Genomic DNA, 18805 nt, shown 5'->3' with positions numbered 1-18805 from the left:
TGTTCTTCTTCTTCTTCTCTCTTTCCTTTTTCCCTTTTCTCTTTTTTAGAACTTGTAGAAGAAATGGAATAATTCCTACTCAGACAGCTGTGTCAGCTGCAGAGAGAAACCAAGTAGACTTTGTGAGAGTCTAGCTAGTTTTTTTTCTGCAGTTGATATCATAGAATAAAGAACTTCAAGATAGGGTTTCAATGTTTTTCCCATTGTTCCTTTTTTGAAGCTTTCACTGTTAGCAAGGTCTTCTACCCTGGCAAGGTTCATCCTGGATAGGTAGATTACTATTTTATTCAGCACTGTTTTTTAAAAGTTCTTAGGTTCTCAGGAAGTTTCTTGATCATTTGTCTCCCTTACCTATATTACTTTCAAAGATTTTTAAATAAGCATCTATTAATACCACTTTGTTGTGTATTCCTCAACCTCTACAAATATTAGAACAAGCAAACTGTGGAACAGAATATGACTTCCGGAGGGGGCGGGGGAACGAACCTACTGAATAAGTATGAAGAGAGCTGCATGAGTTGAGAGAACAATTTCCTCCACTAAAAATAATTTCCCTTTTATATGATTTGCGCTGAACCATTTGACAGAATTGGTTTCCTTCTTGGGTTTTTTTTTTTTTCCTGATCTGGTTGTGCTTTTCATAGGCAATGGTGGGAATCTTACAAGTTAACGGACATGGAGAGGAGAGTACACTAATGCAAGACCTGAAGCCTTTTCGGATTCTTATCAGTTTACTGGATAAGCCTGAACTAGGTACTTCTCCCAAAAACTTTTTGAGCGTTTACTGCATTTTTCATTTTGCTTTGCTAACAGGTTAAAGAAGAAGAAGCCTCCAGTAAATAATTGGTAGAGTTGAACTGTAGCATTTCTTAAGACGATTGTTTATTTCTTTCTTACCTTCCAGGAAATCTTAACAGTTTTGCTATTGTTGCAGAAAATCTGAAGTAAAAGTATCATTGCAAAGGTGTTACAGTACTGCAAAGAATATTATTTTAGATTTTAAATATCTATGAAAAACAAGTCAAAGCTGGTAGTACTCTATTAAAAAAAAATAAATGTCTCAGTAATTACAGTTTTATGGATTCCTAGGCTTATTCTTATTTCTCCTGATATATGCAAATGTATGTATAAGACTTCTTTAAAAACATGATGCATCCCAATTGTTCTAATGCACAAGAAAAATTCATAAATAAAGGTCATGTGGCTTTGAAAATCTGTAGCCTTTTTAACAAAAAGGAGTAATTAAATTTTGCTTAATATTTGTAAGCATTACTAGTGATGAGATGCAAGTGAAAATGGAGAGGATGTGGATAAAAGATGCATGTGGATGGAATGATGATGCCTCTTACCAAGAATGTTTGTTACTAATTTTTTCTTTTTCTTTTTTTTTGGATGATGTGTTTTTGCATGCAACTTAAACATCAATAAAACCACATATTCCATTTTAAATCTGTTCCACCACCCCTAAAACATCGTTTTGAGATATGCAAAATGGAAGCATATGTTTACTTTATTTTGTCCTCATTTTTGAAGCAGAAGACAAAAGTAAAGCAACCCTTTAAACGTAGGGGGAGGGTGGGGAGGACAACAAAAATGCCAATTTACAGAGACCAATACACCAGGCTATGTTTTTGATTTTATAGTTTGACTTTTTCTCAATTGCTCATGATTTCTGGGCCAGGCAGTTTAAATCATTAATGACACTGCCCACACTGAGATTTCATGGAGTATGCAGCATTAAAGGGATCATGTTTGCAAATTGCTTCAACAGGGCTAACAGAGGGCCTTGTTACACAGTAATTTGGGGCAGCTCCTGGAGCTCTTAACCCACACATTAATACCTGAAACTGGTTCTAAGCATGGGCGTCTGGTGCCTCTTGAGTTGGGGGGGGCACATGCCCCCCTGACACGAGTCAGCGATTGGCAGGGGGTCCCCCAGCGGCTGATCCCACTGACTGGGGTGGGGTGGGCCCCCAGCGGCCCCAGCCAGCACTCACAGAGAGAACACTGGTACTCCCGCCTGCCCCCTTGCCTGCCGGCTAAATGGAGCATGGCCTGGCAGGGGGTGCATATGCACCCCCTATTCATTGCCCCTGGTTCTGAGCATCCGTTCAGCAGCTCAAAGTTAACACCTCTCCAGGGCAGAGTTATATCTGATCTGTGTTATTCAGCTTGTGTTACACCAAGGTGCAGACCCCCTTTCCTGCTGGCCTAGATTAGGCCCATTGCTGCCCCCCACCATTAAATATTAGACTGGGTTCTGACATTTTTAAACCAGTCTGTGTGCTCTGAATTTCTGTTCTTTAATGGCTATAGCCTGGCTTTGTGTGCTGAACTTCTGTTATGGGTATCGACTGGTTTCCAGTCACTTATACCAGTAAAAGTGTAATGTCTGTACCTGGCCATAATGCTTACATTATATACTTAGATGAATTTTTATCATGATGGGTCAGGATTTATTCCCATAACTAATTAGGGATCACAGATAATTATCCTGCATATCCCATTGTATAAAACATGTACAGTATTAAATTCTAATGTGCATAGGAGCATAAAAAAAAAATTCTGGCATTGTTCCGCTTTTTACAATAACTGAGTAAAATTATTCTGTGGTTTTAATAAACAAAGCTGTGATAGCAGCTAATGATTAGGATTCAGATACTCATTATTGCAGTATCATTAAATGCAAGATTATCATTGCAGTTATTTCTTGTATTTATTTTAGGGCCTGCAATCTTAGAAGATGTACTGATTGAAGTATTTAGAACGTTGTATACACAGTGTAAAGCAGAGCTGGATCTACAGGTGGAACCTTCCTTCAATAAAGACCACACACAGCTAAGCAGGTGGATTGCAAGAAGAGAGAGTTTAACATATACTAATTCCTTAGCAGAAAACACTCTGAGGTTTAAATCTAAACTTATAAAAATAATAGATATCAAATATTGTTTGTGGCTGGAAGGCATGCTAAACTTGTAGCAATGAGTAGGAGCCTGCCTCTGCTCCTTTTAGAGTTAAAGGCAGAGCTCCCAATGATCTTAAAGCTTTGCATTAAGGCCCAAAAGCGTGATGACCTATGGTCACTAGTTATAATTTTTAATTTTTACTGTGCGAAAATAGTTCCAGTATCAATGACGTTATTTTGGAATATTTAGTGCAAGTGTCCAGTTAATACTGGAATATGAAGAACATTATTTGTCTTGAGAAATGTGAAGAAAAGCTTTTTCAGTTGCCAGTAGTTGAGAGGTGGCACAGGCAGGCACTAGCTTGAGGAGCTTCTTGTCTTGCACGTAGGGAGACACTAAGAGATGGGAAATTCTTAGAAAGCAAAGTTATTAAGAAAGAACAAAACTACAGGATGGGAGAGAGCATCAGGTAGAGAGGACAATTTAAAGCAAAGACAAGGAAACTGGATGGTGGAAAGTCTGGAGGAAAGGATAACTGAGAAAACAACAAGGGGTGAGGAATAAAGAAATATTAAAATGAAAATGGGAAACTAAATCCAGGAAAAGTACATAGAGAAGGAAAGGAAATACAGACACAGGGAATGATGAGCAGCAGGACAGTCATGCCAGGTCATGGTGGGAAAGGTAACTGTACACACTCAGCTGATGAGCTGCCGAAGTAACTACTGTATTAATATCAGCATATATATTATATCAATATGTAGTATTAGAATTATGCAATAACTTTTAACATGATGTGTAACAATACACATTAAATGACATTATTTCTCTTTGTTTTTAGCAAACTGAGGGAAAACAAGAAAACAGCAGAGCTGATTAAAACTGCCAATCTTCTCTTTAATTCCTTTGAGCCTTATTATATGTGGGATTATGTTGCTCGTTGGTTTGAAGAATGTTGTAGGTAAGTTACACTGTTTAATTCCTGTAAGTGTAAAATTGGATCTGGCTGTCTCCTGTTTGTGCATTGGCAGGGCAATGGGTAAGGTACCCTACTAGACATTCTCAAGTGTTAAGTTCAATACTAGAACATTGTACCCTTTTAGCATTATTTGTGTTGTTAAGGTGGTGCAGTTCTTTCAGCATGGATGCTGTTATATTGGTGCAAAGGTACTTTATATAAGGATTGCTGTTCCCCATGGGAAGAGGATTTAGTATAATAATTTAAGAAGGTGGACAGATGTAATTTTTATTACTTGCTAAGAAACTTAAACATTTTAGCAATTAAATATGAATGGGCAGATAACAGTTTGGCATTTCTACTAACACTGGATGAACAGGGATAACTTTAACACACTTTACAGATTGTTTCTGTCTGCTTAGCAAGCACACAATTGGTTTGTTGGTCAGACTAACTGGGTTCTGGGATCACTACCCTTCCAGTCCTCCAACCTCTGCAAACTAAGAACAGGTTTGGTGGGAGGCTACTGTACCTCCCTATGCTATTGATCCATCAAAAAAACACTTGGAGTGCTTTTAATATGTGTCTTGCCATACTCTGTGTCACCTTTATATTTATAGAACAGTATCTGCATTTTCAATGTTCTCAAAACAGTGTCATGGGGTGGGGAGAGGGGAGCTGACCATTTCAGTGTAAACAAGAATGTCGCACCCATAATCGGAAAAATTATGATGGCCCAAATTTAAAATGTAGACCAAGTCTACTTCCTGAGATTGAGATTTTTCTTAGTACCTTCAGGTTTTTTTCATTGATGTATACTAATATTCTTCAAATGCTGCTTCAGTGTGAATTGGAAAATCCTTTGGAAAAAAAGGCAAAGAATGGTTTTAGCTAGATTGCTTCACGCTGAATCAGAATTATGGCAATGGGACACTTGAGCGATGCTCAAGGCTAATGTATGGACACATGTTACTATTAAACGTGCATAAAATACCCTGGGATTTTTTCTTCCAGTTTTAGGATATTAAACTAAATCAAAATGCCTGATGAGCAAAACCAGCCTTCTGTCAAGGGAGGAGTATATTGGGATTTTAGTATAAATAGTTGCTTGTTACTCTAATGTCTGGATGTCTTGACTGTGTTGTGTAGAGAAGTCAGGGTTTTTTTTTTAAATCTGTAAATAGTATTTCCACCCTGGACAAGATCTGTCTTTATTTCAGTGAGTTTTTTTCATACATTATTCATAAGTTCCTAGTGGTTATTGTCAGACTGAATCATCTGTTCTCACCATCTATGTTTCATAGGCCATTGAATTTCATCCAGTTACTTAATTTGTGCAACTACAATATTTTCTGGAAAGACACTGAATCTTGATTTGAAGACACCAAGTGATAAAGAATCCATCACCTTCTTGGTTAATTGATCCAATGATTAATCCCCCTCATTGTCAAAAATTTGCCTAGCTTCAGCCAGTAGTTCTTGTTATATTTTTTTTTATTAAATTAAAATCCCTTTAGTACTTAGAATTTCCTCCTTGTGGAGGCACTTGCATATAGTATTCAAGTCACCTCTCACTGTTTGTTTTGATAAACTGAAATGACTGAGCTCTTAAATCTCTCACTGTAAAAAAAATATGCTTGAATAGATAATGACTGGAATAGCAGATTTTTGATCATCAACACAAGTTGTAGGGTGAAATGCAAGTACTGCTGAAAGAACATAGTCCATCTGGATTTACTAAAATAGATTTAATTTAAATTAAAACATAGTTTTAATAAAACATCATTCCATTCTTTGATGTGTACAGCTGTGCCTTAACTTGTTATGTAACTAAGCCTATAAATGAAACAAAAGGACTGCACAAATTTATTTTAATTTCACAGGAGGACACTGCATGCTAGACTTCACACCGGGCCTGGACGTGGTAGCGAGCCATCTGAGCTACCTCTGACCAATTTCTGCCTACTAGTGGACTTTTTGTTGGATATAGTTTCTTTGGTAAGACTGTTACTCATCATTTGTAGGTATATGAGGACAGTACTTTTGAGAATTAACCTTGAGCAAAACCAGGAATATTTTGTATAAAATAGTTCGTTACTTTAGAACAGTGGCATCAAACTCATCCAATAACCCCTTGAGCTGGATCTGGACTGCAGGGCTCTTCATGGGCCAAATCTGTACCATGAGCCTCCTTGTAGGCTGGATCTGGACATGGTGAAGAAACAGAGCAAAAGGGAGCCATGGGGGTTAAAAAAAAGGCTCCTTTTTGGCAGCGGGTCCCATCCCCACTTCCGCTGCTTCCAAATTCCTGGCCCCTCCAGGAGCCTTGTAGGGCAGATGACATGGCTCCATGGTTTGGATCTGACCCACGGGCCACGTATTTGACACCCCTGCTTCAGAAGTTTAAAAAAATGTCGAAGTACATTTTCTGGATCCTATTACATACAATAAATCAGTTTTTGTTCTTCTGATGCATAAGCCTACAAGTTCTTTGGTTAACTGATTTTATTTTGAGTTTAGCCCTGCTCTTCTTTAAAGTCTGCTCTATATTAGTTACAAATGTACCTGCTTACTTTGCAGTAGTTTATATGTATTTTATATAATAGTTTAGAAGGCACATTTTATTTTGATATTAGTTCTCTTGAATATCAGAATAAGATATTTATTGTTTCTTTATTAGCATTGCTTAACTTAGTGAAGACTTTTGGAACTGTTTTTTGTATATCTGTCTTCTCCTCAATTCTTTGCTTTCTCATTTCAAAGCCTACTAGAAGTATGAGAGTGCTGTGTCAGGTATGACATTCAGCCTGTTTTCCCTTTAGTTTTTACTGACTTGTTACATTTCATTCTTAATTCCATATTTTAAAGAAAGTAAAATACAAAGAAAAATAGAATTTTTAATTCCAGCATTGTTATAAGAAATGTTGTAATGTCTTTGTGTTGTTGATTAAAGGACTAGAATGGTAATAATGCATGAATATTTTCATTACAAGCTATCCTAAAATATCCTTCTTTCTGTCCCATAAAGTTAGTGTAAAATATAGTTGACATTTTGAACTGCTAGATTTTGTTTGCCTTCTTTATTTTTAAGAAGCTTAAAATAAGATTAATTGAATAATAATGGGACTATAAGTAAGTTTGGGATGGGGTTTAAAGACATATTCTTAATTTTATTGTCTTTTTGTTAGGAAACCTATATTGAAATACAGACGGAGCACTTGCCTCAGTTGTTGCTTAGAATGATTTCTGCATTGACAAGCCATCTTCATACTTTGCACTTGTCTGAACTAACTGATTCCCTCAGACTCTGCTCAAAGATCCTTAGTAAGGTTCAACCTCCACTGTTGTCTGCAGGCACAGATGGTATTTTGCAGCTTCCAAGTGGACAAAACAGCTCCATCAAAGAATGGGAAGATAAAAAGGTAATAAACTTATATCTAGGCGTCTTCCTAACTCAGGGAGGCAACTGGCTGATTTCATGGGTAGATCTCAGGACCAGCAGGCGTTTTCATGGGCTGAGCACAGCTCCCCTCACTCCCCTGCCTCTGATTGGTCGAGGAGCCCCAGTGGTCACACCCTGTGCTGCCGATTGGCTGCAAGGACTGCCTGCCATGCAGCCCCACCCTTTCCCACTAATTGGTTGCAAAGGCTGTCCATCATGTGGCCCCACCTCTTGCTGTTGATTGGTGGAGAAGGGTGGGCCATACAACAGGCAGCCCTCTCAGCCAGTCAGCGGTGAGGGGCAGGGCAGCAGCCATCTTGCTGGCAGCCCTTCCAGCCAGCAGTTCTCCTCCCCATAGTGTATTGCACAGCCAGGCCACAATGGCCACAAGGACTGCTGGCTCCACAGTGGGAGATGCCATTTTATTTTCAGTAAGGTGTTGTTTTTTTCAGCAAGCCCACCAAAATCATGGAGCCTGCCCAATTTTGTGGAGCCCATCTTTTTTCATAGAGCTCACCTGAATGCAAGTTTCCATAAAAATTGCCCAACCATGAATTTGGTAGGTCCCTACCCATATCCTCTGTGAGTTGTACAATATGTTCTTTTCTGAAAAAGGTAAAAAGTGGAATTTTCAAAATACTCAAGATAAGCCTAACTCTGCTTACAGTGTAGTAGTCATTAGGACATTTACCACTGATTTCAAGAAGTACCAGATCAGGCTTATAGCAAGCACTCTTGAAAAATCTAACTTTGTTTCTTTCAGAGTCCTTCCAGAGGATTTTTTGCCCATATACAATGGTAGTGTTGCTATACTGTGCATCTCTAAGTTCCTCATGCTTTTTTTTCTTTTCTGTTTTCCAGGGACAGGGAATATCAAGGAGTATCAGTTGCAGACTGATACTTGTAGTTTGTAAAGATTTGAACTACTGTTATAGAGTTCTGCTAGTTGGTTTCTGTGTGGCATCTGAAGTCTTTTACTAATATCCTGGCAAACATCCATTCTGCTAGGCACTAAAACATCTCTGGAACTGGGGGGATGTTCTAACACATTACTTCAGTGACTGCCTGCTTTTCTGTTCCTATGAGATACTCTACTGGCATAAGTCATCAGGAATTTTTCATAGAATTGTAAATGGTCTGTTTTTTCCACATCTTCCACAGGTGGGAGTTTACTTCCCATCATAGTGACAAGTGCTAGATATGTCCCTCTAGAGAGAGGGGCTCATGAACCCAGTTCTTGACACAGTTTTCTTGTTCAGTGGCCACTGGGACAGTTTGTCTTCCCTCCTTTTCTGCTGAGGCTCTTGGTTATCAGAAAAGTGAAACAGGATTCAGGCTGTGAGATTATAATAGCCTTAGCACGATTAAGAGATTTTTGATTCTGTGACCTGACATCACTGATCTCTTTGCTAGTTTTTCCAGAGTTAATTTCTCAGACCCAGGACCTGCAACTGGTAGTCTGGGTGCTTGCTGGCAAGAAGCAGCCCATTTGAAAACTGCCTTCTAAAAAGTAGGAAACCTTCCATCTGCACGTGTAAATGGAAGACGTTTTTTCTCTCACTGTTTGAGTGATAAATCTTTGTTACTAACATCAATTCTTATGGACCTGAACTATCTGCTTACCCAAATGTAATGCAGACTCTCTTGTATGGCATATTTAGCAGCAGTTTTCTACTAACCACCACCTGGGTTCATCCTGTTGAAATTCCTTGAAAGATCCTACCCAGGGCTATGAAGGAGCCTTCTCTTTCTAGGATCTCAGCTTAACCCTCATTAACATAATAAAGCCTTTCTTGAACCTATGGCAACTGCTCTTTCTAGCAAGTTGTGGATACCACTTCAAGTAGAAGAATAGAAGAAATCAAAGGCCCCATGTCTGTTCCTCTGTACGGCATATTTTTAAGGACAGGATCATCTTTAGGCCTCACCCCAGTTTTCTTCCTGAGGCACCTTCGGATTTTTGCCTCAATCAATTTATCCAGTTACTAATTTTCTTCCTGAAGCTTTATCCCATCCCTTGTGAAGCAAGATTTCACACATTAAATATGGTAAAGACATTGTCTTTTAATGGCACAGTGAAGTCATTCATACCTTCCTCCGGCCTGTCCATGGCTTTTACAAAGAACTAGAGCAGGGGTCAGCAAACTTTTGTCAACAGTGGGCCCACATTCACACAACTGAGCCCTAACACAGGCTGCAGCCACTTTCAACCTTGGCACTGCTACTTCCCTAAATAGGCTGAATTAAATCTTGCCAGGGACAGTTTCTGGCTTGTGGACTGTAGGTTTTTCACCCCTGAATTAGAGAATAACTTTTCCCATTCAAAACTTATCTGAGTATGTTTTGGATAATGATATTTGAAATATGTGGGGCCACTACCTGGGTTGCTGTTCATACGTTTACCCCTGCAACTCCTTTGTTTAATGACTAATTGGAAGCTCTGTTGATCCTTATTGTCAAAGGAACTAAGTGGAGGTGGAGGCCAACTTATCACTTTTGCTCACCACTGTAGTGCTTTTGGGGGCACACAGGGCAGAAGGGCTGTCACAGTGGGCACTGATATCAACCTGGCAGCCTATGGGACCATGAGGGATTAGTATGTGGCCCCCAGGCTCCCACACACCTGCAGCTGCTCCTGTTGCTCTGGCTGCTTTAAGAGCAGCCTGGTTGTTTCGGGACTTTCTCTCCCTCCCCCAGGTTTTACATGGTGCCAGGGGAACATTCTGGAGTGCATGTTTGACATGATGCCACAGAGGGAGCCCTCAGGGAGCTTAAGGTGAAGTGAGTTGCTGTACTGCACTGGGGAATACCTGCCTATACTTTTGGTACAGCAGGGTGAGGGGCACCTGCCCATGTCAGCTTGCACAGGGCATGCAGCCTGAGGGCCTGTGATCCCTGTGGCGTGGTGCGCCTATGATATGCAGCCCCCACTGGTGTGACCTGTGGGGCATGTGGTCCCCAGGCACTTTAAAATTGGACAGCCCTGCAATATTGCATACCTATAGTGTACGCCTACAATATGCACACCCACGGAGGTAACACATCTCAAAAAACTTCTTTTTTGTAGCATAAGTAATTATTCTTTTCTATTCCTAAAAATGTACATTTCTGTCTGATCTCATCAGCAGTCGGCTATTTTCAATCAAACTGTGCATTTCTCTTTTCACAACTACAGGAAGAAAATTCCTCACTTCACTTTTTTATGTATTCCATATCTTGGGTAAGGGAGGAAATATTCTAGGTGATACACTTAAGTTATAAATTTAATAATAATGGTGTGCTCTGTATTGAGATACTTTAGACTTGTTTATAGATTAGGTTTTGGTTTTATGAAAAAGATACTGAAATTTAAATTTTACATTTGATAGAGAAGGTATAATAACTCGATAATTAATAGTGTTTTTGTTTAAGAAACAGAAAAATTTTTATACTTTTTGGAGCTTTAAAAATTTTGCTGCTAAATTAAGCAGTTTTTGTGTGTGGTATTTTTTTTTTGCTTTTTGTTTTGCAAGGAATTTATGTACTTAATACTTTATATTGCAAGAAACTGGTTCATCCTACAGAAGTTAACAGTTATAACTGGGAAGCCCATGTCAACAATGCACCTGCAGAATTTAATCAAAATTAATTAATAAACTTTAATGTAATTATTTACTTGTACAATGACATTATGTAAAACTATCTGTGATTATAGAGTCATAGATGTTAGGGTTGGAAGAGACCTCAGTAGGTCATCAAGTCCGACACCCTGCCCTAGGCAGGAAAGAGCGCTGGGTTCAGACGACCCTAGCTAGATGCTTGTCCAGTCTCCTCTTGAAGACCCCCAAGGTAGAGGAGAGCACCACCTCCCTTGGAAGACCATTCCAGATTCTGGCAACCCTTACTGTGAATAAGGTCTTTCTAATGTCCAACCTAAATCTGCTCACCATCAATTTTTGGCCATTGTTTCTAGTATCTCTTCCCACTTTCTTCCATCTTCTGAAGCCTCTGTTTTGACATCTCCTTTTAAATGCCTCCATGCACTTGCATCTTTTATAGTGTACTTAATTGGAAAACTGCTGCACTCATAAACAGATAATTATTTTGGTCTTCTAAAAGCAAATCTTAAAACTCAATATATCCCTCTAGTACCCAAAATAACCATTAATTAAGCTGTAATTTAGTGCCTTGCTTCCTGTTATAAAGAAGAAATTATATTGGTTTGGCATGTTGGCATTTTGGCATAAAGTGCTGTATAAATTAATAATAATATCTTATGTATACACATTTCAAATGCTTTTTCAAATAATTATATTTACCATGTTGATCCTTTCTCTCCTGCCATGTCAGCATATTAATTATATATCTTAAAACTTTTTTAATTACTTTTTTAACTTGATAAGTAATATTTGCTTCTTTTATAGTTGATATTATCTATTATAAATACATTTTTGAGAGTTCTAAGTTTGATTTTTAACATGACCAACAATGCTGCAAGGCATCAAAAATAGATGAAGAACAAGTGCACTAGAATGCAGTGGTAAAAGAATACAATAGGCATAATTTAAAACTTTATAATGTGCTGGAACTTCTAGAGTGCCATAGTTTCCAAAATGGGAACTAAGTTAATTTCTTATTGCTAATTATTGACATTCATTGTTACTTTGTAATATGTGGCTATACATACTTTTGTCTCAATTAGGTGCCATCAGTTTCACTTGAAAATCCTAATGATGTATTTGAAGATGGTGAAAATCCTCCAAGCAGTCGATCATCAGAAAGTGGATTCACTGAGTTTGTACAGTACCAAGCAGACACAGCTGATGATATTGATAGAGCAGTGAGTGAATGTCATGGAGCTGCTGGTATCCCTATTATAGGTAGCACATCCTCAGAGACTGAAACAGCATCAACTGTGGGATCTGAAGAAACCATTGTACAGCCCCCTTCCATAACACAGGGAGCAGCCACTCGAAATGGGAAGACGATCCAAAAGACTGCAATGCAGTGCTGCTTGGAGTATGTCCAACAGTTTTTAACCAGATTTATCAACCTGTATATCATTCAGAATAATTCCTTGTCTCAGTCTTTGGCAGCAGACCTTCAACAGGACCATACTAAAGAGCAAGGACAACCAGCAAAATGGGAGAGAGAATCACAAGGAGATGCTAAAGGGAAAAAAATAAACAAAAAATTACCATCAAAAGAATACCTTTCTGCCTTTATTGCTGCATGTCAGCTATACCTTGAATGTTCAAGTTTTCCAGTTTACATTGCAGAGGGAAACCGTACTTCAGAATTACATGCAGGGAAATCAGATGTTGGTAAGTAGTATTTCTTTACCCCCTTCCCCCCCCCTTCCCCCCGGTTTTTCCATTTTTAGTTTAAACTATTTGTTTTAAGAAAAAATTTAATTAGTAAGGGTTTGTACTATATGTTTGGATTTTTTTCCTTATTGCTCTTTGTAGGAACATATATTTTCCTCTTATGGTGTAGAATTTTTTTTGGAAAGTTACGTACTTTATAGCAAAATTATTTTAAAAAAAGGTTTTTCCTATAAGATATGTTTTGTTGTGAGAATTTGTACAGGCCAGTTTTAGCCAATGAAGACAAATGGAGAAAGAGACCTGAGGATGAAACCCAGCATCTAAATTTGTGCACTCAAAATATGAAACACACAACTGGTGCTTCTATCAGGGTTCGCTGTTAATAGTGCCTTTCTTATGCCTTGAACAGTGATTGTGTATGCAAGTTATAGTCAGAAGCCTATAGCGAGTCTGTATTTGATCCCATTTCAAGATATTACACTGATATCTACATTAATAAATAAGTAATTATGATGACATCAATGATAATAATAGCAGTGCTAATAATAATATTTTATATATCACAATAATAATATTAATAATTAATAATAACATCCACATTAATAACACTGTAAAACAAATATGCCATCTTAAGTTATACATTTCAGGTCAGTAACATATATACCTCTGTCTAGAGTTTCTCTGAATTTATTTTGCTGTTGAAAAGATTAAAGCTATAATTTCCTTATAGTAAAGCTAGACTGGTTACAGATATATCAGAAGAAATTAATCAAATATAGTGGAGCTGAGTAAAATGTAGATGAGGAATATATAGTATTGTATGCACACTAACTCATAGGAATAATTAATTAATCTTGAGCAATTTATTAATAAAATAATATTTTTAAAGTTATAGTAATAAATGCTATCTGACAAAATTCAAGACATTTATAGTTACAAGTTCTTACACAGTATGACACAGGAGTATAAGGTATAAATTGTGTTACCTTTAAAGCATGGGTATCCAAAATATGGCCTGTGCAGTCGCATCATCTGGCCCTAAGTGTTGGTCCCATACAGGGCCAGTCCAGGACTGCTTCCTTCCCACACATACCAGATCCAGCACCCATGGTGCCTCCAGGACTGCTGTACCCAGCACCAACTCTGGTCGGTCTTGGGTTGGCACTATCTGCAGTACAAATCCTGGATTAGGCACTAATCTAGCAAGTGCAAAAGGAAGCGGGGATGGCTCTGTGGGTCTCCCGCAAGCTAGATCCAGTGCACAATCTGGCCAGTCTAGGACTACACCATATACAGCACCCATTCCAGCCAGTCAGGGACCTGCCCTACACAGGACATACAACCCAAACCAGCTGAAGCAAACATTGCATGCCAGTCCTATCTCAGTTTGGTCAGAGCAGGCACCACATATGGTGTAGTCCTGGACTGGCTAAAGCAAATTCTGCATCCAGCAGGCATGTGCGGGAGTGTTGTTCATGGACCTGACCCAGCGCAAGGGGCCAGCTCCACACCATTCATCTGTTCTGTTGACTGGTCCCAGGCAACTCAACTGGCTCAGAGGGCCAGATGAGTTTGACACCCCTGATTTTAAATAAAACCTTGTCTCTGATGTCTTGGCTCTTGTTTATTTATGTTTGAAACTTTACATTGTAGGTTTGGGGGGGTTTACTTTGTTTTACAGATTTTGAAGATGAAGGTTTTTAAATGCACATAATTTACCAAGCTTAATGGCAATTGCTTATGTTTTGACACTTACTTATCATTCGGACTGAATTTTGAGTGTATATGTCATTATGTTCCCAAGGGGTATGGCATATGTATAATTTAATTAGATCCAGAATATCTGAAATATATCTTTTATAAAAGAGTAGATAAAAATGCATTCAATTATAAAATAACGTGATTGTGCCCCTTAAAAAAAATAAGCTCCTACCTATGTAAAATTCTGAGAGTCTTCTGTGGATCTACTGCTTACTCTGCCTTTGCCTGTGGTATTTTGGGCATGTCACGACCTCTTTGAGCCATTTGTAAGATACAAATAGTAATGCTTTCCTAGCTTTAATTATGTGCAAGTTAAGGGTTACTTGCATACTTTTTCTATGGCATGACAATAGAAAATGCTGCAATTCTGACCAGTGGCTGCATTAATATAAATCTGTTACATACATAATATTTTCCCTTTTCACAATAAAGTGAACACACATTCTTCATTAAATAAAGTCTACATTTAAAAGTTGTGCTATCATAACTCTTCCAGTTATGGGTGTGACATCTTTATCAGGCTTACAGCCAGGATGTAGGTGGTCACTTAATTAAGTCAGGAGCTAGCTAGGCAATCTGAAACAGAGGGGTCAATAGGCAGGACCCAGGAACAAGGATGAAGCCAGAAATTGAGAAAGCATGACCCAGGGAATAGGAAACCAGGAACAATAAGCATGGACTAGAACAATTGGACCAGAGTCTGGGGTTTACCAAAACCTAAATAACCATGGTCAGAGCCAGGTATCTGTTTAGTTGCCAGAGTGTTAAAATCAAGTGTCAAGACATAGTTGTGGTCAGGGGAACAGGTGATGAAGGCCAAGATGTCAAAGACAGGAATCAAAGTGTAAGTGGGAAAGTTCAAGACAACAACACCTTACGGGGCTGTTGCCTGGACAAGATTCTGTAGGAAGTGGGGTTTTATACCTCTCCAATCAGGCACTTTTTGATCCCACTGTCTCTGCCTCCTCTCCCCCGCCCAAGTCACTGAGTCCCCCATTAGGTTGAGTGGCATTTACCCAACAGTGCAGTGGCATTGAATCCTGGGCTTCTGCCTACAGATGCCAGTCTCAGGTTTGAATCCCAGGGGTTCCAATGCATTGAATAAAATGCACATATCAGATGTCATACACAAAGCTGTTGAAACTAACATAATGATACTAGGATTGGCTTGGTGATATTCACACATTTTGTAGATATGGTGGTCTAATCTAGCATCTAGCTTAGAACGAGAGAATTTGTGTTCACTTGATCTTGAAAAGGGAAGATATTTTATGTAACAGATCTTTATATTAATTCATTCTTAAGAAAATGACCTTGCATCTTTTGTCTGTTTTCACAAATTAATTTTGCATATTTTAAAGAAAGTGGTGTGTTAGTACATAATTAATTATTTTATTGTTTGCTTCTAACTTTATTCAAAATAGGGATGCTTATTGTCTGCATCCATCATTTTCTGCATAGGATAAAAAACAGTTAAAAATACGAGAGAGAGGACTGTAGTGGAGCTTAAGTAACCAGAAAGTATTATGTGTGACAAGTATGCGGAATGGAATAAAATGTAATTGCAGTTTCAATTGCTGTGATAAAAAATATTTCCTTTGATTTTTATTTCAGACTGTGAACAGGTGCATCCTCCATTGTGGCTCCAGACCCTTATGAATGCTTGCAGGCAAGCAAGTGATTTTAGTGTTCAAGGTGTAACTATTTCTTTGATAATGGACTTGGTTGGAATGACTCAATCTGTTGCTCTTGTCACTGGAGAAAATCTGAACAGTGTGGATACTGAACAGCCTCTTAGTCCAAACCAAGGAAGAGTGGCTGTCGTTATCAGGCCACCTCTGACTCAAGGCAACCTGAGATATATGGCAGAAAAGACAGATTTTTTCAAGGTACAAGAAGCTACCTTGCAGTTCTTGCAATATTTTGTCTCATTTTCTTTAGACTACATTTCCAGCAACAAGGCATATTTCTTTATAAGTGAAGATCAGCAACCTTAGCTATCTAACTATTCTTAGAATAATAAATATAGCTTAAGGATAAGTTATATGTTATATTTTGTTCTTGTAGTTTAAATGAAATACTTAGTTACTATGACTAAAAGTGTTTTATTCACAGTTCAGGTTAGAAACTTCATTTGAATCAGTATTTTGAAAATGTAAATGAAAGAACTAAATAACTGAGCTTCCAGAGAAGATGATGGAGGCAGCAACGACATGAAACTGGTAGAAGATGTTTAGGGTAGATATTAGTTTAAAGAATAACAATTTTAAAGAGTGATCCTAGTGACTTGTAGAATGAGAACTATTTTTAAACAGTTTATTTCTAAAATATATATTTTAATTTTTAAATTATAATTACAGTATTAAATACAACATTCTGGAGATGAGTTATGCAAGGACATTAGAATTTCTAAACACAAGAATTAATATATCAGGTAGTTAAATATTCTGCCGTTACAGAAATTAAGTAAAAAGCATTGGATCTTTACAATGAAATTTTTGGCAACTTTGTACAATAGGTTAGTGCTGTTTCAGGGCTGTTTTTCTTTAGGCATAAGCAATTTATAATCCCATAATTTGTCCCAATTAGTCGCGTTTTTCAACTGTGGACACTAAAGGGCTCCCTTCAGAATGTAAAGCTAGTAATTCTTAAGCAGAATGCAAGATATTCATTCATTCATTCTGTCTCTTACAACTTATTTTTGTTTACAAAGCATATAGCTTTAACTCTCTGGAACCAGTTGGGTGATACAACCCCTCAACATCATCAGAAGAGTGTGGAGCTCTTCTACCAGTTACACAACTTGGTTCCATCTTCTAGCATTTGTGAGGATGTTATAAGTCAACAGCTGACCCATAGAGACAAGGTAAACTTTCTCAGCTATTTATAAGGTGTTAAAAAGTCAGTTATGAGAAGTATTTGGATATGTGGCAACAGAGTAGCATGTGTAAATGAAGGACTTGATGGTTCACTAGTGAATTGTGAGCAATTTCAATAGTGGGTGGAGGAAGTGTGTGGGGGGGCGTGTATACACAAAAGTGTAAAATATATATCCAGGCAATCCTTGGATTTACGACACAATTGGTTCCTGAAAACGGTGTCTTAAGTCAAAATGTAACTCAGAACTGATTTTCCCATAGGAAATAATGTTATAAATGGGGGATTGGTTCCTGAACCAAGGCCTGATACCCTTTTTTCAACAAAAATAAACCAGAATTTTGTACTCAATCAATTATAGATGTGTAATGTAACTACATTAATGTATTTATATTGTAAACAGCAATCATCTTGATTTGGAAGGACTTCTTTGAGGTTACTTTGCTGGACTTTTTTAAGGGCTCTTGGTTGGACTTTTTGAAGGGTTCTTGGCTGGATTCTTTTTGGGAGTCTTGGCTGCAGGTTTTTCTGGAGTCTTGTCTGCTTTCTTAAAGCAAGTGTCCAAGGAAGGTTGAACAGATGTTCTCCAGGGAGATGGGAGACGCAGCGAACTTGTTCGCTGTCATGGCGTCGCATCAGATCAAGCGATGTAAAGTCGAAACTGCCATCAGAAAGTTGAAACGGTGTCAATTTAGAACAGTTGTAAGCGTGACACGTTGCAACTCAAAACGTTGTAAGTCGAGGACTGCCTGTATTCTAGCACGTGCCAAAAACTGCAGATACCCAATATTTAGGACCAAACTTTATACATATGGAAATTTATATTTGTTCAGTTGTGGGCAGAGAGAGAATTTTGAAAAGGGTGGGATGCAGATGGTGAGATGCATCATCATGTATAAAACAACACATTTTTCTCCAGTTAAAAATAAACTAAAAGCTTTGCTGGTCCTGGGTATGACCTTAAACTGCATCTGATTTGGAGCGCCTAGTGGCAATGTGGCAGGGCTACTTGTGGTAGAGTAGCTCCTGTAAAATACTACAATGTTGTAACCTGAGTAAGGTAAGTATAGGGCGCCTCAAAACCCTAGCCCTCACTGCCTGGTGGGTATTCCTTGGTTGGAGAAAGGTAAGGGACATCACCCTGACAGAAACACGCCCTCTCTGATATGTTAGGCAGTCAGCAGCAGTTCTTATCTGTTGCTCTCGGGCAGAAGCTACAACCATCACGGCACTGAATGTCTGGACTGTGGATTCTGTCTCAGTGGTCTAAAGGGGGGTATGGTAGGTCTTGGGCAGCCCCCACTCCTCCTCCATACTCTTCCCTAAGCATACATGTTGAAGATATTGGAGTGATGATCACAGAACTCCATACAAGCAGATTCATCAGGTACCTGGCTAGACTTCTTATGCATACACCATGATCTAGAGGATTGACAGTTGCCTACTACAAGCTTTGATATTACACTAGCGGCCTACTTAGGTCTGTATTATTCAGTTTAAGATTGAAGTAAAAACAAATACAGGCATACCTCGTTTTATTGCGCTTCGCTTTATT

The 18805-nt window shown here is 38.4% G+C and overlaps 1 protein-coding gene across 6 annotated transcripts in view; it reads left to right on the top strand.

Moving 5' to 3' along the window:
* The window catches only part of DOPEY1 (dopey family member 1), a 165817-nt gene that overhangs the window by 59232 nt on the left and 87780 nt on the right, over positions 1-18805 (top strand). For 5 of the 6 annotated variants that reach the window (XM_019520432.1, XM_019520429.1, XM_019520428.1 and 2 more), the window contains exons 9-17: positions 645-753; positions 2726-2846; positions 3748-3867; positions 5748-5862; positions 6628-6657; positions 7053-7286; positions 11988-12609; positions 15988-16262; positions 17087-17239. In XM_019520432.1, coding sequence (XP_019375977.1) covers positions 645-753; positions 2726-2846; positions 3748-3867; positions 5748-5862; positions 6628-6657; positions 7053-7286; positions 11988-12609; positions 15988-16262; positions 17087-17239 — 1779 coding nt within the window. The remainder of the gene's footprint in view (positions 1-644; positions 754-2725; positions 2847-3747; positions 3868-5747; positions 5863-6627; positions 6658-7052; positions 7287-11987; positions 12610-15987; positions 16263-17086; positions 17240-18805) is intronic. The other variant, XM_019520430.1, reaches the window with a different exon arrangement.

Source organism: Gavialis gangeticus, unplaced genomic scaffold (assembly GCF_001723915.1).
Source record: "Gavialis gangeticus isolate Ggan-Ray unplaced genomic scaffold, GavGan_comp1, whole genome shotgun sequence".
Classification (NCBI taxonomy): domain Eukaryota; kingdom Metazoa; phylum Chordata; order Crocodylia; family Gavialidae; genus Gavialis; species Gavialis gangeticus.
The sequence above is the reverse complement of the archived record's forward strand: the minus strand, read 5'-3'. Positions and strand labels throughout refer to the sequence as shown.